At 34.4% G+C, this 25,377-nt stretch overlaps 2 protein-coding genes and 2 non-coding genes across 5 annotated transcripts; 1 reads left to right on the plus strand and 3 right to left on the minus strand.

Annotated features, from left to right (window-relative positions):
- Positions 1–1,517: 1,517 nt before the first annotated feature.
- On the minus strand, positions 1,518–1,589 carry Trnaq-uug. The gene has a single exon. It is a non-coding gene; the product is annotated as a tRNA-Gln (tRNA).
- Positions 1,590–1,972: 383 nt separating this feature from the next.
- Trnaq-uug lies at positions 1,973–2,060 on the minus strand. The gene is given in 2 exon segments: positions 1,973–2,007; positions 2,024–2,060. It is a non-coding gene; the product is annotated as a tRNA-Gln (tRNA).
- A 5,360-nt stretch (positions 2,061–7,420) lies between these two features.
- Positions 7,421–24,944, minus strand: LOC119085773 (forkhead box protein N4). Its single transcript, XM_037196265.1, has 4 exons — positions 24,744–24,944; positions 12,815–14,251; positions 9,523–9,722; positions 7,421–7,789 (listed from the first exon to the last, which is right to left on the minus strand). The coding sequence occupies exons 1-4, from the start codon at positions 24,801–24,803 to the stop codon at positions 7,741–7,743; spliced, it is 1,746 nt and encodes a 581-aa protein (XP_037052160.1). The 5' UTR covers positions 24,804–24,944; the 3' UTR covers positions 7,421–7,740.
- LOC119085774 (glutathione S-transferase-like) lies at positions 10,426–11,742 on the plus strand. Of its 2 annotated transcripts, none has more exons than XM_037196266.1 (6): positions 10,426–10,666; positions 10,736–10,750; positions 10,815–10,911; positions 11,068–11,181; positions 11,245–11,307; positions 11,372–11,742. In XM_037196266.1, exons 1-6 carry the CDS (start codon positions 10,634–10,636, stop codon positions 11,686–11,688), a joined length of 639 nt encoding a protein of 212 aa, XP_037052161.1. In that variant the 5' UTR covers positions 10,426–10,633; the 3' UTR covers positions 11,689–11,742. The 2 variants fall into 2 exon arrangements, with proteins under 2 accessions (XP_037052161.1, XP_037052163.1); XM_037196268.1 differs by having other exon boundaries at positions 10,428–10,666; positions 11,375–11,742.
- Positions 24,945–25,377: the final 433 nt, after the last annotated feature.

Below are 25,377 nucleotides of genomic sequence, written 5' to 3' on the forward strand. Positions count from 1 at the left end.
AACAAAAATCTGTTTAAAATTAATTAATTACGCGATGCCAAAGGACCAATCTTCACTATAAAAGTGATATTTGCTCCTTTCTATGAATAGGCTTAAAGCAACGTACTCCAAGAACTTGTGCCTGTTATTGAAGTTCGTTGATTAAAGAAATAACGTTTTGAAATTGCAAATATTTTGATTCCCCCAACTCTCGGTTACATACCTTAATTGAAAGCATGAGTTAATGTCCTTACATCCCCATTACAAAATACATCTCGAGTCAATCTCACAAACACCTTTACGCATTGTTGGCGTGCATGCAGCTTAGTTAGTATCTGGTTACTCCCGAAACTCATACAGAGATTCATATGTTGCTTGTTGTTGTAACATTTGAGTACAGTCTGCTGGACACACTTCATCGAATCGATCGAAGCAACGTTTAAATTTAGTTTATGAAGACTATAATGTGTAGAGACATTAACGAAAATACTATCTAATATTGGAACGGTCTCTATTTTAAGACACCGGTTAATTCGCCATGTTACATGTTCCGAAATCTTAGGCGTTCTACATTAGGTGTACTCTTTAACTACTTAGTGTATCTAATATTGGAACGGTCCCTATTTTGAAACATTGGTTCATTCGTCATGGTCCAAAATCTTAGGCGTTCCCCACATTAGGTGCACTACTTACAATTACAATATCGACTATAAAAAACGATCATATGGGAAATTTTTTGTGTGTTTGAATGTATTCGTGACGATATTGTATCTTACACATCGCAGGTGCACATTTTTACGTACGAAATACCAGTCTAGGTATTATGGACTTACCGAAACTTCAACTCGGATAGTTTGAAGACCTTATACAATTATTAAAAGATTTGTATGTGCAGAATTTGCACCAACTGAATATCACCAGCTGGTGTACAAACAAAAACACTTTGTATAGATCATCTTCAAGGCAATGTCATACAAATGAATGAATGAACGAAACATTTAACGAAACGTGAGAGAGGTTACGTCTGAAAGTATCTTTAAGATGATCTATTGTAAACAATTCAAAGACAACATACACACAGTGCATTTCTACGTCATTTATGTGTGCAATTATGTGTGCAATGATTGAAGTAAACACATTGTTAAGAATGTGTTTTGATTGTTTGTCATACAATAAGTGTGTAAGTAGATCAGCTGGTGATATCCAGCTGGTGCTTATTCTGCACATACAAATCTTTTAATAATTGTAAATTCAGTTGAATAATATATATTTAGCAGGTCCTACCGAGATTTGAACTCGGATCGAGTCAGAAAACTCGTTAAAATACATCAAACATACCCCACATTTTCTTTCATTAATTCGAGAATGAATTCCCTATGAATCTCTCTTAGAGAATTTATCTATTGAACAAAGATTATTTATTTTTTATTTTTACTGTTGATTGTACTTTTGTATGAATTATGGGTTGTATCCCATGCACGCTTGTATAAGGCATGATAATAAACGGATTTATTTAAAAAAAGAAAGAAAAAAAATCTAGGTTCTACCGAGATTTGAACTCGGATCGCTGGATTCAAAGTCCAGAGTGCTAACCATTACACCATAGAACCACGTGAGTTGCAATAATTTGGAGTATATCTCCGACACAGTTTCCAATCAAAAGAATCCAACTCAAAACGAAAGCACCCCTATCATAGCAAACAATTTTGAACTATGACGACACTTTTATCGTTGGCATAGTAGGTAAACGCTTATATAGATATGCCAACGAGACCGTTCCATCATATTTACAAACCAGTTCAATGTTGCCACACAAGAATCTGCCGTCACATCGTCTCAACAAAGTCGAGGCGTCAGATAAATCTCTTAATATTTAATCAAAACCCATCCAACTTTTTTAATTATTTGTTCTGATGTGCTTCTTGAAGGCGTGATGTTGACGGCGTGATGTTGAATGCGTTAAATAATTCAAAAGTACCGGAGAAAAAAATCTAGGTTCTACCGAGATTTGAACTCGGATCGCTGGATCGCTTCATCAATCGATTCAAAGTCCAGAGTGCTAACCATTACACCATAGAACCACTTGAGTTTAAACTGTTAAGTGGCACGTTTGTAATCGAACAGAAGACTGCGTTCGAATTAACAAAAAAAAAACTTATTTATAATCAGTGATTATTAATCACCGACGATACACAGTTAAAATGTAGGTCAGCAATATATTAACGTGTGCAATTTAAATTTTTTCTTTTTTTTCTGTTGTGCGTCTAAATATATATATTTACCTTCGTAAACACATCTGCTAGAGATGTTATTAGTCAAACAAAAACTCGGCAATCAGTTAGGTTTATTTCACAAAATTAATTTTTTGATTCTACTAGTTTCGTTTGTTAATGTATTGTATAGCGTGTAGCGTTAATGTATCGTATTCAAATGATCGAAAACGATCATGCAACTATTTCCTTGAAATCTGTTCTAAAAAGCGAATAAAATGTATATGTCTCCGGTAAAATAACAATTAAATCAAAAGATTCAAAATAAAAAAATATTTCGTACGGCTGGTATTTCGTACGATCAAAAATATGGTCCCGACACCAGGTCGTATAAAATAGACATTCCAATAGCTAATTTGAATAGGCCCGAAATTTTACACCTAACTACGAAAATCGTTCAAGCATTAAAAACGAACTCTATTAGACTATGCGACAAATAACAGACAATAAAAATTTTCATTTTCTTTTTCATTTTCACCAACATTAGGGTGTTGTGATTTTTGTTAAATTTCAAGCCTAAATTTAGTAGCAGGAACTACCTAGTTCGGCCCAGTAAGTTTTGCTGAAAATTTAAAAGCAATTTTATAGTACCTGTTACTGCATCTACTAGCTTAAAAACCGAATCACGGTAGAGATGGGTTTTAGATGTGGTTTTTTTAGATCTTGACGGACTAACTAATACACCCTAAAAAGACAAATCCCCTTTACTATAGAAATATTTGTCCAGGAATCAAAAATATCTCGCGGATGTTAAAACTTTGGCTTGTTTTCAAGTTTTAGACATATTTTTTGAATGGTCTTTGACAGGTAGATCAGAACTTGTTGGAGCTGTGGCCATTATTTGACAAAACTATTTGAGAGTCGTCTCTAAGCCCTCACTACAGCGCCAATGTTCAATAACGTGTTAGAGGAAACTTGCCAAATCCCCTCACACATAGTGCATTTATGGATAGCCCCGGCTACAGCGAACTTGAAAGCGAAACTGAAAGTCTTTTACTTGATCGATGATTTAACAATGATTTTGTCACCAAACAAATGGACCAGTCAAACATCTGATTTTTATTTTTATGTCATGCAAGTGAGTGGTTTGATCATCCGGTGCACGGTGGTGTGAGTAAATTTATCTTAAGTTTTTCCCTTTTTACCACTCTCCCTTTATTGATTTGCATGCCAGTTCTTTTAAATTAACGCAAAGACTTTTGGTAATTAATTTTTTGTTTGTGTCCTTGTCATATGAGTTAACTTTCGTAAGCTACGCTTGCACATAGCACTAATAGAAGGTTTTTCCTTTTGTTCTGATTGATTAATAAAAATTTGAATTGTGTAATTTGGGACCAGCTTACTAACTGGTCATAACCTTTTGAATAAGAACCTCCGTACAATTGCAGTTACCAACAATTCTAACTGCGGAACATTTTCTTTTCCTTTTTTTACAAGTTTTACATCTTTGTCACTGTCCTAACATACCTGGGCATACTTCCACCTCCAGCCAATATCTTGAAATTCATTAACACAACTAAAGAAATTTAGTTAACCGTGAGTATTCACTGCAAGCTGACGCTTAGGTGCTGAACAATTTAATTTTCCACCCACTTATTCTAATTCTTATCCAATTTTCTTGCATTACCGTTACGCGTCAGCTTGTGTCCTACATGGATCCAATCTATATTCACTGTAAGTTAAACAGGTCAGCTACGAGACGCTTTTATTATAGTTACATTATAGTTACGAGCGCCTAGTCTTATCGTAAGGTAAGAAAAACGGGGAACTTTTTTTTAATTTTTCTTTATTTTTCTTATTATTTACAATTCTTCAATACAAAAAAGTTTTTTTTTATTACAAAATTCTTAATTTTATAAATGCAATTATTAAAACTGAATGATTATCTGTGAAAAAGTGTATAATCTTAATATTTTGTACTGTTTTGAAACATAAAATGTTCTTCTATATTCACCATCTTCTTCTCCTTTATTTTGTCATTTACATACATAACAAGGTAAAACATATCCTTCATTGTAAATTCTTTTTATTATAAAAAAAACTTGCAAATAATTTAAAATTGAGACAATGTGTTCGGTCCAGCTAAGTTTTGAAGTAAGTTAGAATTTCAAACGATTTCACACATTTAACTGGAATTTTTTGTGTTCATCTTACTAAGGCCCTAACACACAGAGCGACGAGACATATCAAATTTCGTTTGTTCGAAATTATTAGAATTGACAAAGAACGGAAGAAATTCGATACGTTCTCATGCATCGCGGTGAGACGGGTTAATTATATGCATTCAGGTCTGTTTTATTATTAAAATTATTCTACGAAAGAGGTAAGTAGATGGACGTGAATAATGGATTTTAAATAAAAAGAACAATCACGAGGTGTAAAGATCTCTTTGAGTTTTCTTAGCACCTGATGATGGCTCTTTATTGGCAGCATTTTTTTTTTTACTCGACGGAGTGTCTAGGGACACAAAACAATATGTTACTGTATTTCGTCAAATTTTGAAGTGTTGACTGCCCTACGAATATCTTACGTTTCTGCAGGAAAATTTATTTACTTTCGAGGTAGAAAATTTGTTTATCTTCTTTGCCTTCGGCTCGGGATACAACCTTCCCCCGAAGGTAACAAATAATCCTGCAAATGCGTAATGTGTCACTGAACATCTCTCCGAATTTCTATTCTCCTCAGAAATTCGAAAATGTAACTGTTTGGCACCATAGCCACACAAAGTCATCTGGTCGCCTTTATCGTAGAATAATTTTGTCCGCACTTTGAATGAAATGGTCAAATTTTCAACTTAGTTCAAAATTTAGCTATAAAGTTGAGAGCTTCAACTCTAACACGGAACACATTGTCTATTGCCAATGTTGTTGTTATCGCATTTGTTGAGCAAGATTTAACCATCCTTAGATGGTTAACATTGTCGCCAAATAAATGCGATAGGAGTGAATGAAATATTGATTTTTTTTTTTTTTCATTTGTTTGGTATGATTCATATGATTCCATATAATTCATGTTAATACTAGAGCTTTGAAAGTTTACAAAATAGAAATTCCACTACGAAATTGTTGCACGTTTTCACGTTAAAATGTTTTTGACTTTTTAAAATAATATATTTTAAAAATCAATTTTACAAAAAAAAAGAACTGAAAACAGTGGCTAAATGTCTAAATTAGTAGACTTACAGTCTAAGTAATGTCTAATAGACTAATAAAAGTATTTGCACCGTCAACATTGTTCATCATTCACACTACATAATTAATCCTTCCGTTAATTTTGGTGCAAAACGAATACCGTTAAATCTTTTACTTCAATTGTGTTTGTGTGTGTCTGTGTGTGTTTCTCCTTTCCTCAAAACACTTGTTTTACATTATAAAATTCCTTAGGATAAAAGTGTTTGTTATCTCTTTAATTCTATAATTTATATTCATCAAACTTACATTGACCAACATGAAGTTTATTGCTCATTTATATCTCTACAATACTGTACTGGCAAGTAGTTGGAGAACTTTGTAACGTGAGTTGTTTATTCGTAAATGATTATTTTTTTAAAGAACGTTTTAACTGTTTTTTTAAATAAGAGAAAAATTCAAATCAGCAAACTTTTAATGAAGAAGAATTTGTCAAAGTCAACCTCAGAAGAAAATGATATTTAACAATTGAGGTTAAACATTTCGACGAATTGAGGATTCCATTTTTAGGCGAGAATCGATCTTGGGCATATTATTGGCAAATTCACCGAACTTACCAAAAATTACCGAAATTTATTGAAATTTACCGAATTTACTTTTCGGTAAATTTAGTAAATTTTCGGTAAATTTTGGTAACTTTTGGTAAATCTGAGTAACGACGGTAAATGACCAGTAATGGGCCATGATTTTGGGATATGTTTCGAGATCGTTGAGTTCAAAATGTTTCACCGGACATGTAACGGAAATTTTCACTTTTGCTCTTTTTTTGTAAGTTGTAAGTTGAACTTTTACCAGTTGAAAATACAGTGAAACTGTTAAGATGGATATTTTCCAAACGGACCACAATTTCTCTCAATTTGATTTAGGTAACTGAAAGAGCCATAACGCCTTCACCAATTTTAATTTTCTTTGTTATGTCAGTGGACTTCTTTTTTTTACTTTAGTGGTGAGAGTAAATAGCCAACATTGCAACATTATACACCGGCTTTGAGTGAAACTATTTGAAGATATGACATTTTCTACGCTTAAAATTTGAGGCTTATTCACAACGAATAAATTGGATGAAGAGTTCAAGGAGTAAGGTCAAATAAAGTTACCAAAATTTAAGTAAATCGAGAACCGTGAAACCGAAAATTAAATAAACAAATCGACAAAGTTACTCACTAAATTTTTTCAAATAACATCAGAAATGTTTAATCCAAACTTTTTATTTTATCACGAACAACTCTTTCCATCCATTCCAACGGAAATGGTTATAGGTTCAAGAGTTTTGCTTTTATTTATTTTAAATCGAAAACTTTGTGCATTTTTTGAATAAAAATATTTTTTTTTCTTTTTTCGTAGGAAAATAAAACTTTTTTTTCGTTTTTAGAATTTTCATTTTTTTTTTTCATGATTTGGACAGTATAAGCGTTATGAATATCTTCTCATTCTCTTCCATTTTTAACTCAAAAAATTATTTTCTTTTTACAAAAAAAAATTAATTTCTTACTCTCTACGATGCATTCAATTTAACATGACCGATAAATATTTACAATTATTGGCTAATTAAAATACTATTTTGTCATACGTTGATAGTAAGTGTAGTATAAGTAGTAATAGTTGGGCTAAATCTAAATTTTAATTCAAGAGATCAATTTTTTTTTGTTTTTAAAATTTTAATTCTTAAATTTAGCGTATAGGTCGATATTATTAAGGAAATAATAATTGCAACGAAATTATCACTTTCGACATGGGGGGCCTTCTTTCTTTTATTTTATCTATTAAGTCAAAGTGAATTTGTTTCTCCAATTTTCTTTTTCTCGCCCCTCTGATGCATACCTAGCTATTCAGGATGGAAAATTCGATTTTCGTATTTCACTGAAATAAGCCAATGTCCCACCATAGACTTAAGAGCAACGGTGTCCAGCCGAGATATATTCATGAATTTATAAGTAAGTAACCGTAAAGCTCTACCTCGATTACAAATGTGAAAACATCGAGTCGATTTTGATTAAAAACATTTTATTTTTCGGTTAGTTCAAACGAACTCTTCATTACGAACAGACAGAACGGAATATTCTTACAATTAATGTTTTTGGGGATATTTAGTATACGATTTTGCAATTTAACAGAATCAACTACGTAGAGGGCAACGAAACGAAAAGTTTTTTTATTTTGTTTGAAGTACCATCACGAAACTTACAAGAAGTTCCGACCTGAAAAATAGCCTAGTTAACGACTAGGCTGTTTACTGTTCCACACAGACAACGCTTCCTCTTTTTCTGTTATGATCCCATCGAATCCTTGACGTCATTTTGATTTCATTTTATTGATAAATTTCCGTTGGCCGAGTGTGATCGATTCAAAAAACTGTCGAGTAGAAATGTAGCTTTTAGTAACTTGTGAGAAAAGAGTTCATGATTCATTTTCATGACTTTAGACATTGTTCAGGGTTTGCATCTTCATTAATGGTACACTGTTTGATTTAAGTGCCCTGTTTTTCAGCTTTAATGCTAGGGAGTGTGCTAGTTTATCATCTCTTCAATTTTTTTTTGTGCGGGACGCACCTTTATGCGGTAATAGATGACGTCAAAAAGTTACAACTTAAGTAAGCCGAAATGCAACCAAAAAGAAATCGTTTCGAACAGCTGAAGCTGTAACTCTTTGACGTTGTTACCCATACTACCTCTTTTTGATGAAGTGACTACGAAGGAAAAATTGCCGGAAACATAATTGAAACGAATGATCGAAATGTCCTCAATCTGTCCTATTTTGTCGATTCCACACCTAATTCCTCGAATTTTATTTCCAAATATGTGTTTCGCACTTGACTCACCATCTAATTCCGCCCCGCGACAACATAAAATTCCCAGGACTCGTAGATAGGACAAACATTTATTGTTAAGTGAAAATGGTTATTCAAGACCGGAACGGAAATGATTTATTACCATGACATGTGTGTGCTAGTGGTCATTTCCGCTGGGATTGAAGAGTAAAAAGTAAATAGCACAATTGCTTGAACATTGTCATTTTGAAAAAAGGAGCTTAGCATACCCGCACTCCCCAGTCATCAAAATAGAAATGTTCAAACAAGCTATATGTTCTGAAAGAACGGGTTAACAGTCACGAAGGCGGCTGGTAGCAAAATTTGGAATGTACAATAAGGACTATTTCTGGGAATACATTTTCCAAAATTTCCCCAAATTTTCACGAATTTTTCTATATTTTTCTGATTTTTACTTTTTCCAATTTTTTTTTTTTTCAAAATAATGAAAATATAGGAAAATTGAGGAAAATTCAAGAAAAGATTGGAAAATGTTTTTTTTTAATAGTCCTTGCTGTACAGTGAACAGTGGATTCTTTCCGTAATCAAATTTTTATTAGTCAACATTTCATCTTCTAAGTCTTATTTTGGCACCACTGGCTTCGTGACCAAAGGTATTATAAGCTCTTCTTTGAAAACCTTGCCAACAAGGACGTAAATCTACTATTTTCTGAATGACAAAATAGAACCAATTGATGACACTTGGATCATACAAAATTCAGTTATGATTTTTCAAGAACAATTTTGTCTTCGATTTTGTTTTTTTTTTTTTTGTTTCTCTCTGTTTACTTTAATTGAATTTTCATATTTTTTTTGTTGTTTTTCTCTTTTTCTTTTTCATTTAAATGACTAGTTTTATACCGATTTCAAGTTGTCAAGTTTATCATTAAAAAAAAAATTATTTGAAATGTTGGATCACTCTCGTGCGTTGAATAAAATTATTATTTGTAAGGAAAAAAAAATTATTAAAATAAATAAATGAATTCAACTAACCATCACAATTTTAGAAAAATATACTTTTCACTCACATTCTTTTTATTCATTTTTTTTTTGTTTGCAAAATTCTACTTTGCTTTTCCAATTTTTCTTATTTTTTTCACTTCTCTCTATTTTCATCATCTTCCCGAAAATGAATGATTAATTCCCTCACTTAAGAACTATTTTATTTACACAGAAAATATATAAATGAGACGCATGTATATACCATAACTTAAATCCAAAAAAAAAGTTTTTTTTGTGTGTTGCATACTGCATTAATAACTAAAAACTGCACACTTACACTATTCGATTCACAAGTGTCATTTTGCGACGATTCTGTTGAGGTTGTTGAGATCCATTTAGCGATTGAAATGTGCCCGCCGGTCCGATCGAATAGTTGATATCCAGACGGGCTCGTTTAGCTGGATGAATGTCTTCGGGCGACAATAGGTCCTTTTGATTAGCATCATTTAAGTCAATGTCATCGTATAAATCAGTAACCTGAAACAAGTACAAAATATGAATTTGAATAATTTTGGGGTAAAATTGTTAATAACGACAACGAATAAATCCGGAAAAAGTCCACTGACTGGTTGCATATTGAATAAATCTAAAGTGGGGAACCAGATCCATCAGTTGTACAATTAATTCAAAAAATCATCAAAGGCAATCCAGGTTCAACCATTTTAATAGAAGTCCGAACAGAGAAAATTACTCATTTTCCCTTGACTTTCCCAACTACTAACGTCGCTACTAATGGGCTTGAAAGCATCCTCGAGACATATTTATTTTAATTCATCTGCTGTTTGAAATACTGAACATTTCAGCTGATGGAAATTATTTTGGTGAACCTTTAAGTTACATTAAACATCCACGGCGACGGCTTCTTGAGATCCCGCAGACAGAATTCGATATATTCCATGCTTCCCGTTACTCATTTTTCAAGGCTAATGATTGATTTGATTTGTCGTATTCACATAAATTGTCTAAGATTCGCAAGGTTCACTAGAATCATGGGAAGATTTTCCTATTCTCAATCATCACCACTGCATCTTTTAAACTATATTGCGACTGATTTCATAAAAGAGCGCCATCTAGTGATTTGTAGATTGTAGAAAAAATCACGACATCAACTTGGCGCGTCAATGTGAACTACTTCACCATACATGAGACAGTCAACCGAAAAACATTACTTTCAACAAAATTTTGTTCATTTCACAATATGAGATCATAAATAGTAGACAGAGACACATGAGCCGCGATATACGTTTATTAGGTTGTGTATATATACGCTGCGCATACAATGTTGACCAGAGATAATGATTATAGAGGTAAGTTCTGATGACGATAACTAGCCACTTCACCTCAACTGGCTTCAGTTGAATGATTTATCGAGCTAGTGGGTAAACATTATGAGCTACAAATTGACGTATTTTGACACCGAAGTAAGTTAAGGCAAATTGTTTAGCTATGCAATTCACTTGACCCAAAATGTTTCTCTTCCTCTCAATCAGGGAATTGCCGAGCCGGTGTGTAAAATGGTGTAACGCCTTAACAGCCGTCAATTTGAATCAATTTATTCGTTTCTTGTAGATACGACTGTTGTTCGCTTATGCGGAACAGCCGTTCGAAGATGTTCGTTTACCGAAAGACGATTTTTGGCCAAAGCTAAGACCTGAAGTGAAAAGTCGTAAGTAAATAGTGATTCAAACACTCTAATCTCTATGCAAACAAAAAAAAAATTATTTTGTCGGTCTGTCGAAGACGTGTAGGTTGTGTGTATATGTTGTGGTTATTTACTTTTGTGTCGGTGTATCAGATGCAAATAATATTCAAATTTTCGTAGAATTTACATGGGGAACAATCCCAGTATTGGAACTGTCTGATCATCCTGGTCAAATGATATCACAGTCCATGGCCATTGCTAGATTTTTGGCAAAGCGTTTCAATTTAGTAGGAGGTTTGTAGAAACCATATCATTGCTTCTCAGAGACGATTTTAAAAAAATGTAAAAAAATTCCAGATAACGATTTTGAAAGCGCTAAGTGCGATGAGCTGTGTGATGCATTGAAAGACTATGTATCGAGTAAGTTTCACTTCCGTCCTTTTCCATCAAATGTTTCGGCTTCTTAACTCATAATCGGTATTAGCAGCGTGGTCGGGCATTTTGCACGAAACCGATCCAGCAAAACGGGCTGCACGATTTCAAACGGCCTTAACCGTTGAAACACCAAAAACATTTGGCAAATTGAACGAAATTCTGCTGGCAAACGGCGGAACGTGGCTCGTCGGCAATCGACTTTCGTGGACTGACTTATTATTAGCCCATACCAACAGATCGCTGCAAAAACATCTTGGCGACAAAGCTGACCTAACTGCCGGTTATCCGGCACTGAAAGCGCATTCGGAAAACGTTTTCAACATTCCAACAATTAAAGCTTATGTTGACAAGCGCGACAGCAAATAAAATCGATTTTGTTTCGTCGTTGTCTTTGCGATCAAGTTCAGCATTTTGATTTTATCGCAGAGTTACTGATCTGAGGAAATGATGGATCCATACGTGAGATCCGAATTACCGACACTCATCTGACTTCGATGTGCTTAATGAAGAACCTGAGCTCAATGAGGTCTAACAGAAATCAACGACAATACCGTGGATGATAACAAAAACAAATTTAAAGTGTTCGAGTAAGGCTAAGCAATCAATGATCATCCGTTAGCCTCTAGGCATCCTGCACTGTACACTATCGAAGAAGAAATAGTAGTATCATCGTTCGAGTGTTGGCTTCATCGAATCGATGGCAAATCTCTTAAGTTCCCCAGATCACAAACTCAAATGATTTGAGGCAAATCCCTAGAACTAGAAATCGTTTGCTTTGTGGCGCGACGTTAATTTTGTCAAAAGGTTACTGCTCTGCATACATTTTCCAATCCCTTACGCTAAAATCATAGCCAATTTTCCGTAACTGAATCATTAAACCATGAATTAAGCACGAAAGCCAAGCATTAACAATTAGAGAGGGAAAAAAACGAAATCGAATTCGACAAATCATTTTGCATCGCGTCGTCACAACAAACAATTATTAATATTGCAGCACACACATAACCCAATTATATAATGAAACGTACAGAGCATACATTAGCGAGAACTGATTATACTTTCTGTGCGTTACAGTGCACGTGCAAATTTGATGTGCTTCTATTTCTATAACTCCTCCCTTCCTTACATTCGAGCTTGTTTCAAAGTTCATTATTACCGCGCGAGGGCAGACTCGTTCTGTACATTTATGTGCATTCGAATAAACGAAAAATGCAAAATTATGAAACAAGGAGATTAATCGAAACAAAAATGCGATCGACCAATGTACACCAACGCAAGACAATCGGATAAAACAACCATTTGCCACTACAACGCAATGCACTATAATGGAACACGATAGGGAAATTCGAACTGTACTGCACGCTGAAATGTATTTCGCACAACTGTTGAGCAATGCGTCCGTGCATTATTTCATTGTGCAGTGCCAATGGTCTGTCATGCCAGACGGAGGCACTGTGATCGTTATTTAAAAAATGAAAAACAATTAATTTACCTCGATATCGTAGTCGATTTGAGGCCTGTCATCTTCGTCGCATGATTCCGGTTCGGTTGTATTCTGTATGGTATCGTCCAATTCCGTCACGTCCTGTTCCGAATCGGTATTCGTTTCGGTATCCTCATCGCCGACCTCATTTTCACCCTCACTGTCTCCCGTACTGCCATGTTTCATTTCACCTTTTTCCAACAGTTCCAAATTGTCCGGAAACACCATTGCCTTGCGAATGGCCATCGGATCCTTTCGCGACCATTTCTGAATCTCTTCGTCCATTTTCGTTATTTTCGACGGATTCATCGCCCATAGGCAACCCTTCCGCTGGCCGCCGTTCGTGACGGGCTTCTCGATTTTCTCGAAACATTTGTTCAGCGACAAATTGTGCCTCACGCTATTCTTCCAACCGTTCGGTGCCGTCTTGAAGTATGGGAAATGCTCACACATAAAGCTGTAAATTTCGGACACGGGTAGCGAGCCGGCCCGCGAATTCTTCAATGCCATTGCAATTAGACAGGAGTACGAATACGCCGGCTTTGGAAATTCTTGGCCGGTTATTTTCGGTTTCATTTGCTTGTTCACACCGTTGTGATGGCTCAAGCTGTTCGATGGAAGAATATGCTGCGTGGATATGTGCGATTTGCCATTTTGTACGCTTATACTTCGCGCAAACATTTTCTGTCCATTGGAATGGCCATTCAACGAACCGTTGTTGCCGATCATACTGGAATTGTTTAGTGGACTAGACTCGCGCTTCAAGTGCGTTATGTTTCCGTTTGCCACAATTTTACTGTTATTCTGTTTGAGCTTTGCGTACATTTGACTGTTTGCAAATGATAGGCCTCCAATGCCAGCTGCCAGTTTTATTGTATTGTGTCCATTGGTTTGACCATTCACTGTCATCGAATGTGTTAGTTTCACTACCTTCTCATCCCGCAGATCGTCGGTGAGATCTTTTTTGATAGCTTCTACACTGGTACGTTGTGGCTGGCACAGCAGCGATTGTTTCTTATTTTCCTGGACGACTGGAACTTTGATTGTGTTGGGCGAAAAGGTTAAATGACTTTTCTTTTCTTTCGGACTTGGCAGCGGAGAATTGTTCGAATGATAATTGTGTGTATTTAGATTTAATTGAGCTTTCGGCGACATCAGTATTGACGATTGTGTTACTGGTGCTATGGTATGAACCGAATTCGGATTGATGCAAGCACCAACATCCGCATATATGTCATTTGTGGTCGGCCATTTCTGTCCCGATGACCATAAAATGTCTCCGTCATTTGAATTTGATTCCAAGTCGAGGGACGGCAAATCATTCATTAGCGATGTAAATTCACTCACGCCGCCCACCACTGTCGCTACCTCCGATCGTATGTCTATGTCGAGCATATCCTGCATTGAATCTGACACATAAAAATCCAAAATCGGACCGGATGAATCCTAAAAACGGGAGAAAGAGAGAAATTAGTTTGCGATATTGACAAAGGATGTCTAAGCGACAACAATTGCAGATAAATGAAAAATTGGGGAATTTAATGGAAAATGCAAAAGTTATTTTGAAAGAACATCCAATCACGCAGTTGAATTCGATAACATCGACAGCGTTTTGCATTGTTGAAAACTTTAGCAGACAACATTTTCTTTGCATAGCGTAATTTCAATGACTTTTATATTCGACTTGAAAATGGCTTTTGCTGGCTCCTCATTTATACGAAAAGAACATACTCTCGCATCGAATAAAATCCACGATTTGATATCATAAGAAGCTTTAACGAACGCAGAGGATAATAGTGTGAACGAATTGTTAAGCATTTTGAATGCGAACTTCAATTTCAATAAGGCATCATGAAATTATTGAAATGAATTGAAATTATTTGTGCCGAAATAATGAACCCAGTTCATCACCATCGAAATACGAACTTTAGGAATGAAAATTAGTTAAGATTCTGTCTATACATCCATTTCACATTCGGAGCCCGCATTTGACTGCATTTTAATTTTAATTTACTGAACTCTCGTACTGGTTAAAGTGCTAAATTTGATAACCGACTATTTCTAATTGCAAACCCTCTAAAATCATTGTGTTGTTTGTTCAACATTCAGTCAATTGATGCAAGTTTCCAGAGAACGTTTTGTCTCGATAAGATCCTCTAAAACAAAACTCAAATAAATTGCAAAAAATGAAAAGTTTCCACTGAATGCAGCAGATTAAACCGTCGAAGAAAAATAAAATTATTTGAACGACGTTAAAATCTCGCATTGCCTTTAATTGAATCGAATGTCGATAGAATGAAAGTGTCTTATTCATATTCTACCTACTTCACACGTTTCATTACAGAAGTTTATGTTCAAACTAACATTTATTCAATAGAGTAGCACGTAAAGGCAGCTCTGGTACGGAGACCGATTTTCCAAATCAAAGAAAAGTCTGTTTTGTATTTTAATAAAATTGTGATTCAGATTAGGTTGCACCACTAGTTTTTGTTTTATTTCGGTCTGTCTTTGATTTTCGTCTCCCAGACGAGTCGGTAACAAAAATTTCGTTATGAACAGTTTATGACCGTTACCGTGATTTCGAATTTTTTTTTTAAATTTAAGATGGAAGTTCTGAACTTCACGAACCAACAAAAGAATTCTTTGAATTCATTAATTTCGTTTCAAACCACATTAATTACCAACCAACACAAGAGAGAATGAGAAAAAAAGAAACATTTTTCATGTTCCACCAACTGAAGAACTGAACTGAAGAACTGTTCGGTGGTTTTTCTTTCTCGATTAATGGCATGTATTCATAAAATCGAACATTTAAATAGATTTGCGAGAGAGTGTATATTAAACGTGCGTGCAGTTGGTGAATTTGTGAGGTTTTAAAAGTCTTGACGAACATTTAAAATTGGATCTCATATCAATGTTCACCGTTATTATGAATGAGAATTATTATTGACGATGTATTCGGTGTGAATGGTCCATTGGACAATAGAAGTAAAAATTGCAATTGTTTCGTCCTTTTTTCAATGCGCAGTAGCAATAATGTTCCATTGAAAAAGTCGGCAGCATTCAACAACATCATAATAAATTTGTCATCCTACATTGTCGAATGAACAAATTCATTTTCTACTAGAGAAACATTTTCGAATTGGAAATTTCCAATGTTTATGTTCCTTTTTACAGTCCCTACCCTAAATATTTAATGTTCTTCGATACACCAATGCGATGTATACTACTCCGAAAACAACAAAGGGATATTATATGAGAATGGATCTGTCTGTTGGATATTTACATTATTTCTGAGCATCAAATTATAATATTTGTTTCTCTTCCAGCTTTTTGCGTTGTAAGTTAGTGATCGACTGAAAAATAACTATGTTTTTAACAGGAAAAAAAAACATTCTCTTAGTGTTATTCTTCAGATCAATTCAAATCGAATCAATCGACGACGTTTTAAAAAAAAATGTGTAAACGAATCATAAATGAGAACATACATATATACCCGGTTCTTGCTTACAGATGGTATGTATAAAGCCCGCCAAACTAATACCATTAAACGTAAACTGAACTGAAAACACCGGGTAAAAATGGTAAATGTCGAAGTTAGTGAGGTACAGTCGCGTCAAAACATGGGTATATTTTGTACGACTTCGTGCGCTCGTTTTACCTCTCTTTCTTTCACTCTCTTTTTAGCAAAACGTTTTTTCATTGTAATATTTTTCGCTCTCGCATATACATACATATACGGATGGATCTACATACAACACTGCTGCTCACATCTTTTCAAACTGAAAACATAATTTCGATGTAATTCAGCAAAATGAAATGGAAAGGAATATAAAATCGAAGAGAATCATAATGAATTATATCGGAAAAATGGATTTTTATTGCTGTTTTGTCTTTAGACTAGTACGAGTTTAGCAATTAATATCAGCGTTTTAGAGTGGTTTTCGTTCATATATTTGAGTTATTGTATCGAAAAGAGAATAGGTGAAAGAACTTGAACATCGTTTTCTAGTCATTTTCAGTATTATGAGCACGATGCTAATTCATTATGGTTCAAGTTCAATATTCCGAAAAGAGCTGCCAAAAATTATTCATAGTTGACGCGCTATATTCTTACTCCATCGTGAGCAGAGTGTTATACACTATTCTAACAGAATATTTGCTAGATATATTCGGTCAATGATACCGAGAGAATATTACGTCTGAATTAGCATTTACATGTAAGTTTTATACCCCTATGCTATACCGACGAATAGACGTTTAATGAATTTTTTTTACTGTGTGTAATAAAGGTTTTGAAGGACAGTTGTGCGGCAGTTTTGCGCATGAACGAAATTTTTGGGGTGGATACACACGGTGTCATTTGATTGATAAATACAGAAACGATTTTTTTTATTCTCAATAAAATGCACCGTATTATACCTTTTGAATTGCTATACAAAACATGAAAATTGGTCGATATAAAATTTCCCGTTCATGGTCCAGAACATGTTAAAATGTTGCAATGATTTCCATTAATTAAATTACGTGGATAGAGAGCGATTAATGTTAATGGACACGATGGATACATAATGATGTTATTGCGATGTTGAATATATTTTTACCCTTTACCAAGCAATTTATCGTTTTTTATTTTAATTACTAGTTTTTTTTCCATAATCAACAGAACGAACAACAAATTAAAAGTTCAGTCACACAGAATACTTAAGTAGTTACGACAATTTTCGTTTAAATGTGTGGTTTCGGAAGGGGGTTGGAGAATCTCCAATGGAGATTGTTAGCGATGTTCGGCTAATTTACGAGGTTAAGCAAAACGGATTGTCTCCGACATGCAGAACTAAATATCAGTTGAGCGAGGAGAAGTAAATTTGCGAAAGAAATGTCACCAATGCAAATTGCTCTATGTCAACTTAAGATCGAGATAGAGGCAGAATTTCCAGTAGAATAATTTTTGATCTGAGTGACACATTCTGTGTTATCTGTTTTCCATCTGATAAAATTCGAATTCGAAGGGAAACATGGATTTTCTCATGGAAATTCGGAAAAGTGAAGGTTTTTGAGTTGTGGAAATACACTATGTCAGGTGTAGACGAACGTCATAATTTTTCTCACGTCTTTTGCTTTAAGGGAATTTTCGCACTTAACGTTAATGAAGTCATAAAATTCAAATTTAAATTTTTGACAGTTAACACAAAGCGGTCTACAAAAGTTCTATTTGTCGCACATTCTTAATTGGTTGAATTTGGATTAGTAGAAAGACAAGGAAAATGAATTGGATTACGATTTAGAGGACAAACAAGGACAAAAGTATTTGTTGTGAATTAATATCATTTTCGAATTAATGTCTGGTTTTTTATACAAAATCATTAGCGGGACTAGTTACGTAGGTATTAGGACTGGAACCATTAAATCTTCAATATTAAGGAAGTGATGAAGAGCACTGCATTGAACAGTAATTTCTTAATTGTTTGACTATTGAATTACGAACAGTAAAAACAGAACCAATTTCTGGATTCTCCATGTCCTTACTGTTCATTCCGATTCTGATGTAAGACTACAAACATTACATACGAGTCATAAAAATATTTTTTTAATGTTCAATGTAGAAACAGATGTCGACAAAATTAGTTCATGTTATCGAAATAATCATTTTACGATGGTTCGCACAGTTCGATTCAGTTCGTATGGTATTGGATGTATGTACCGTGAAGTGGTAAAACTTTATTTTTTTCTTCTTCTTCAGGATAACGATTATGGGTAGTGCATTAGTTTATAGAATGGTTAACCTTTCAGTTGATCATTTCATTTTAAATACGATTCTTTCACTACATTCATGTACCTTGTCTTACTCATAGAATGGGTGGAATGGAAGGGAAAATCCTTGGAAATTTTATGATTCTACAGACAGCTGTCAGACTAAATATTAGAAAAGAGTTTAAGTGGATGCAATTAGATGAGGGATTATAGCAAATTTGAAGATAATTTTCGCGTTCAAATAACATGACCAGACATTTTGCACTACAGTCGATCTATAGACTGATTTAAAGTATTTTCTAACATTTAATGCAGGATATGCCATTTATCGGCCACATCTACTAGTCGAACTGATTTTAATTTCCGAACAATTGATTGATTGATCGATTAATATCTCACTAATGCATGCATGTATCAAGCAAACAAACGAAAAAATAAAAAATAAAATATTTCCAAAACAAGCAGTCGATATAGAAACAAAAAAAAATGTTTAGTGTGTTCTAAGTCGCACGACTCGAAATGAGAAAAAAAAACCGTATGGGCACGTGTAGAAAGCAATATATTATCAACTTTATGCATGTAAATAAGCGTAAACCACGTGGTGTTTGTTTATGTTGATGTAACAAGTGTATCGATTAGGTCTAAACGAACTTTAATCGATGACGGGCGCAGTGAAGATCATTTAAATATAATAAAATCTTAATGTTGTTGGTGTGCCGGTACGGCGAGACAAGGTCAATATTTTATGTGGTCAAGCGACGAATGAAAAATGTTTTGTTGTAGACGAATTACTGGGCTGTGTTGATACTGAGGAAGAAGTAGTCAGAAGTAATCTCTACGCAGAGATGAATAAATCTCCCTATTTGTTATCCAAAGGGTGGATTTTCATATCTTCTCTTATAACCTAACTTCACTGAGATAACATAGTAGGAGCGACACACTACTCTACACGGAGCAGTGACATATTGTATGCAAAAATGGAAAAGAAGGCAAATCACCTGAAGCACAACTGGATTTAAAATCTACGTCTAAAATGATTCCACATTTACTTCGGCACCCAGCGACCTTAGGATCAATTTTAGTAAGTTTTTGGAGAAAATAGCAAGGGGTACGACATAAATCTGGATATTGATTTGTAATAAGTATCTTGGTTGACTTACTATATAACCATAAATATTTGCCTGCCAAAATTAAGTGCAAGAATTATAACTTTTTTTAACGTCTGACAGTTAAGTGACTGTGGCTGACCCGAAACAATTACTTAACATTGTCAAACGTCAATTTCAATAGCCATTTGAGAGAGTTCTTTAAAAAATCCAATAACAATAGCCCCGTAGACAGTAGACTGCCTTTCTTCTTTTCTTTTTCATTTTTTTTTGTAAGGGGCAATAAAATGGGATCATGTGAATATTTACAATAAAGAAATTTTGGGATAATAACAAAAAAAAAATATGTTTGCAGTAAATCAACAGATTTTTTTTTCTGCAACAACAACAAAAAAATTGAAAGAAAAAAGAGCAAAATTTCCTGATCAATACGGACAGCAAAAATTTTCCAGAGATCAAACCATTTTATGCAGATTGGACCATTATTGTCATGTGGTGTGTATAAGTATGTCATTTCGGTCACATCATCTTCGTGTGAACATATGGTGGCTGAGGAAGTTTACTTAATTACTTAATCTTCTGGTGGCTCTCATATACACATATTGCGAATATATTCGCGAATGGCATGGATGTAGAAGAAGAATATTATTGAGAAGAACAGCGAATTAAGACCTCATACCAACAGCATAAATTTATAACATACGCTCATGTGTACGTATGTTTTGATAATTCAATATCGCCCAGCAAGTTGAGCGATGAATTAATTTTTTTTTTTGTTTGGTTTATTAAGATTTACTGTGTGTACCTCTCTGGTGGGGTGTGTGTATACAATCATAATATTAAATATGTTCATCAACGAAACGTTTTTTGAGTTCGCGTGGATCAGCATTTTCCAGTTGGTGTGTATTTTATATCTTTGGAACATTTGCCATATACCTTTCAACTCAACGCATTAATTGTTCGTGCGACAAATTGCAATGCATTTTTCAATGACATGGAATGAAAATAGAATTTTCTTTCATGAAGCGAGAACTGTGTTCGGAAAACGTGAACTTCATTTCTTTCTGTTTTCTGTTTTTGTCTTTCTTTTCTTCTTTTTTTTTATTTTTCACAGACAAATAAAACGACATTTTAACCCAGATTACATCTTCATTGTCGGTGGTTCAGTTTGTGTCATGGATGTCTATTAATAATGTGCATGTGACCGATGATGGGTACCTTGGGGGGAGAAAAAGTGTAAAGGAATTGCATAAAAGCTCTTCATAAAAGATGTCTGGAGTTAGGTGGGTAGAATGTCAAGGATTTTAGACGTCTCTTTCGTACAAAATTTTTTCTTTTGTTAACTGTTATCTAAAAATGCAGGCAAGGACAAGTGGTGAATAAAAGGGAACGTAGAAAAGGTCAAAAATGTTTTTTTTTTAAATAGGACATTTGTTCCTTTAGACGAATTTGTAGTTTTGGGGATAGCATTATTTGAAAAGACACTACGGTATTGCCTAGCCGCATGTCTTTATCAGAACCGGCAGTGAAGAAATTTTTTGTGGTTTGTGATAAAGAAAAAAAATTCTTCTCCTAAGGTGTGCCCACTTCTGAATGATAGCTGAGACAAGAATTTCATCTACGCAAACATATTACTTTAGAGTTATAAGAACGGACCATTTCAAACAATCACAATCCAATATTGTCTCTCCTCATTTCACATACGTTATCAACACTACCACTACTGTGGATCATATTTGTGGAACGTGGATACCACATTGTGGAATGAAAATAAATTTTGATTGAAATTGTGCGTACTTATAATTCTCAAACTGTAGCACACACACACTAAACGACTATATTCTAATATCTTATTGGATTGTACCGACAGTATGGTTAATTTCCATGGTAAATTTCCTACCTGAACGGATCGTAATAAAACTGAATCTTATTCTATCCATGTGAAGTTAACTGTTAACATCCTTTTCGAATATATGCAAATTAACTTGCAGCAAGGAACGGTATTTAAAAAAAAAATGAAGAAACAAACAAAATACTGAGAAAGGGGATAAAACAACGGTCGGAACGTAAAGGCTTGCTGTTTGGGTTTAAACAAAATGTTTAACAAAATGTGCACCGTAAACTCACTTTTTTTTCCTTAACTCAAAATTGAAGTGAATTGTCTGCTGCTTATTTTAACTGTTACATTAAAGTCATTCAGAAATTCATTTTTATTATCAACTTCAGTTGAAGAACAAAAACGAATAATTGCGCGGTGTGTTTTGTGCAGCGAGAAAGAGAGCAGGTGCAAATGAATTGGTTATAAAACCAACTATGGGGTTACCTATTTGCCGCTAAATTTTATTTATTTTTTTTTTATTTTGGTTCCATCGTACTGGTTGCGTACACACATTCAAAAGGGCTAGTCAGAAGAAAGGAAATGGACAATGTCGAGAAGTCGACGATTCAGTGGAGAGTATTATTATGGTCTGTTATGCTATGCAACCATTGAAAGTTACCACCGTCCAACAACAACAAAAAAAACCAACAACAAGGAACAAGAATTATAAAAACAACAACAACAACAATTGCGTAATTCTTTTACATTCGTTCGTGAAAATATAATGTCAGAAAGTGAGCAGTACTCTTAATACCACCGCGCACAGCTAAGCGCTGCAGAAAAAACAATGTATCCAGATAGGCTCTCATAAGAGGAGAATAATATTTTTTTTGTTAAATCTGAAAGAAGAGTACCAGTTACGAGGTTACACAGCCATATAGTAGTGAACTATTCACGTTTCGCATACACCAGAAGAAAACACAACATATATATCTGAATAGATCGGCATTATAGTACGTACTGTGTGTATACGGTGTGTACGCTACATCGGCCAATGTACGAAAAAAAAAGAAGAATTATGTGTACACACAAATACTATCGTTAACATTCAAAATATCTACATCTTTTGTTCTTTTTAACCAGCCATGAACTTGTGGTAGGTAATAGTTTATTATACCGGCGCGATAGTGAAATGAGTTGAATGATTTGATTAAATGAGTAGTAGACGTATATATCAAGTATTATGCCATCAAGATCATGGTATATCTATCTATTGCTCTGCAGACTGGATGGTGTGTGTCAAAGAAGTTTTTTTTTCCTACTTTTGATTTTTTACTCTGCACGGTACGAAAAATTGAATAATTTTGTGTTTTGTTGTTGTTGTGGTTTTGCTTTCGACCGTTTAAGCTGAATAAATCTACTGTCATTTTACCTATAAGATAATGTGGGGATGAATAGAACAACATATTCAGCAATGGTAGGAATATTAAATTGTTAATTATACCGGACTGGGGCAATAAATAAATTCAAGAGAAAATTATTCTGCTGTCGAAGCTAGCGAATTTTAAAATTTGATTTATCTATCTGTGTGGTGGTTTTTCAATCTGCACGAATGTCGGAAATGAATATATTTTTTGACTGCGGTAAAGGTCGTCTCTTTTTCCTACTTCGCAATGGCTGAGCCGTTTTTTTTTTTTAAGTAATTTTTCATGCTGGTTGGTCGTTTTGTTGGAGTATACGTTTTCGATTCTGGGAAACTTTGGCTTCAGTGACTCTTTAAGTCTTCCTAAATTATTCTCTTGAATGAACAGTTTGATTTTGATGAAAACGAAAGGAACATACTACATGTACTCCCACAACCTGCGTTCTCATTCGAAAGTGGATTGGGAGATTCTTTGAATTAAGGTAGAGTTGATGGAAGTGTTTAAAGTGGTGTCCTAATCTCAGCAGAGTTATGTTCTTGGAAGTCGTTACATTTCAGGACATTCAATAAATTTGATTTCTTCGAATATAACACACCCGAATGATTTAACTCCACTTCAATGTTTCGATTCTGACCAGTGGAAAAGAAACAAAATCAAAAATTTTCCAAATTCTTTTTCGTTGTTTTTTCCCACCACAACACAACGGCACAATAATAAACAAGGAGAACGTCGTCGGACAACTTACAAAGGAGTTGGATCGTATGCATGGCTTATCACACACCTAATCAATCTGTATACGGTTAATAAAAAGCAACCGAAAATGCAAATTAAATTTTGGTGGGAATTGGGAAGGACATTCCACCGTGGTAAAAGAGCACCGGTCAGGTAAAATTAACAAAACAAAAACAGAGCCAATGAAAAAAGAACGTAAAAAAATGTAGTCAAGTTGTTTTGAAATTTACCTGTTTCCAGCAGAAGTTTAATAGATTTCTACCAAAATTAGTATACCGAATGATGGGTGAGCCGGGGAAAATATGATTTATTTGGATTGAAATCACCAGGAATGACACTGTCTAATGTTACGTGTTCTAAACAGATAGCTACTCGAATAATACCCAGGGCCATCCAAAAAAAAATCGAATAACTGACTGACCCCATGGGCCATCCAATAAGAAGTCCAACGATACTTTTATCAGAATTACCAGGCTTGCAAAAAACTAAAATCAACTAAATCTGTTAAGTACCTTAGCAAGAAACCGAACAACATTTTAGTATAGTACAGACTGCCGAGCTATTCGGAAAACGGTGGAATCGATGTTGACAAACACTTTATAAATAAGAACGTAGCAAAAAGTAAATATTTCGAATTAATTTTGTAACCATTTCAGCGGTTGAAGTGTCATCTGCCCCCATTTAAATTGATTTGTTACCGGCGAATTAATTGCAATTAATATTTTTGTACGCAATATAATCCAACGTATTGATAAAATTAACCGGCAAAATAAATATCAGAAATCCATCAATGCAATTTTCTTTTCACATTTGACATTTCGGTAAATACCGTCAAACAAGAAGACGTTTTTCAAATTCGACGACCACAATAATTTGAAAATATAAGAATGAAAAAAAAAGAACACTTCAAAACACATTCGGTGAGCAGCCCTACATTTCACTCACGATGAACGAAAAATGAGCGGGATACAAATTTACAACAACAAAAATTGGAATCGTCCATACAAATCAAGGCCGACACCCGGCAAATTCACTGAATGAAAAACCCGCCAAAATAATAATATTGCGTAATGCGGTCGTATTTATGTGGAAAATGCACTTACCGCAAATTTATTTAGAAAGATATCATGAAATCCGGTGCTAATTTCCTCAAATTGATTCATTTTTACTAAATTTTTTCCTTGATAATAAAGAATTTCTCAACAACACTCACTACACTTCACCAAACAAACAACTCAGCGCCGACTGATGTATAGAGAATATCGTTTTTCGTTTTCAAAGTTTCGAATGCGCGCTCAACAAAGAAAACGTTCAATTTTTCAAATCATTCCACAGCCATACTGTCATGTGACTGCCGTTTGTCCAATGACAATGTGTGGAGAGAGAGAGAAAGAGAGAGAAACCATGCTCTTGGTTTTTGTTTTCATATGAAATTGCACAATTTGAACGAACGTGTATGTAGAGACGGAGAATGGATGACATGTTGTTTGTGTGTGTATGTGAAACGTATGTATGTTTTGTAAAACAGCTCTCCCTTTGTTAGTTTTTGAAGAAGAAAAAAAAATTGTATATATCTGCTGCAGGGTTACCTAAAATGTTGGAAATTTTTCTGAATTCGATTTTACAGCAGTCCTGCACTTAAAAAAAAAATTATGACGAAAAGTATTCCAAGTTTTCAAATATACCCGTACAATATGCAGATATATGGATGATATAGTAGTGCAGTCTGTACATAAC

Source organism: Bradysia coprophila, chromosome X (genome assembly GCF_014529535.1).
Source record: "Bradysia coprophila strain Holo2 chromosome X, BU_Bcop_v1, whole genome shotgun sequence".
NCBI lineage: Eukaryota > Metazoa > Arthropoda > Insecta > Diptera > Sciaridae > Bradysia > Bradysia coprophila.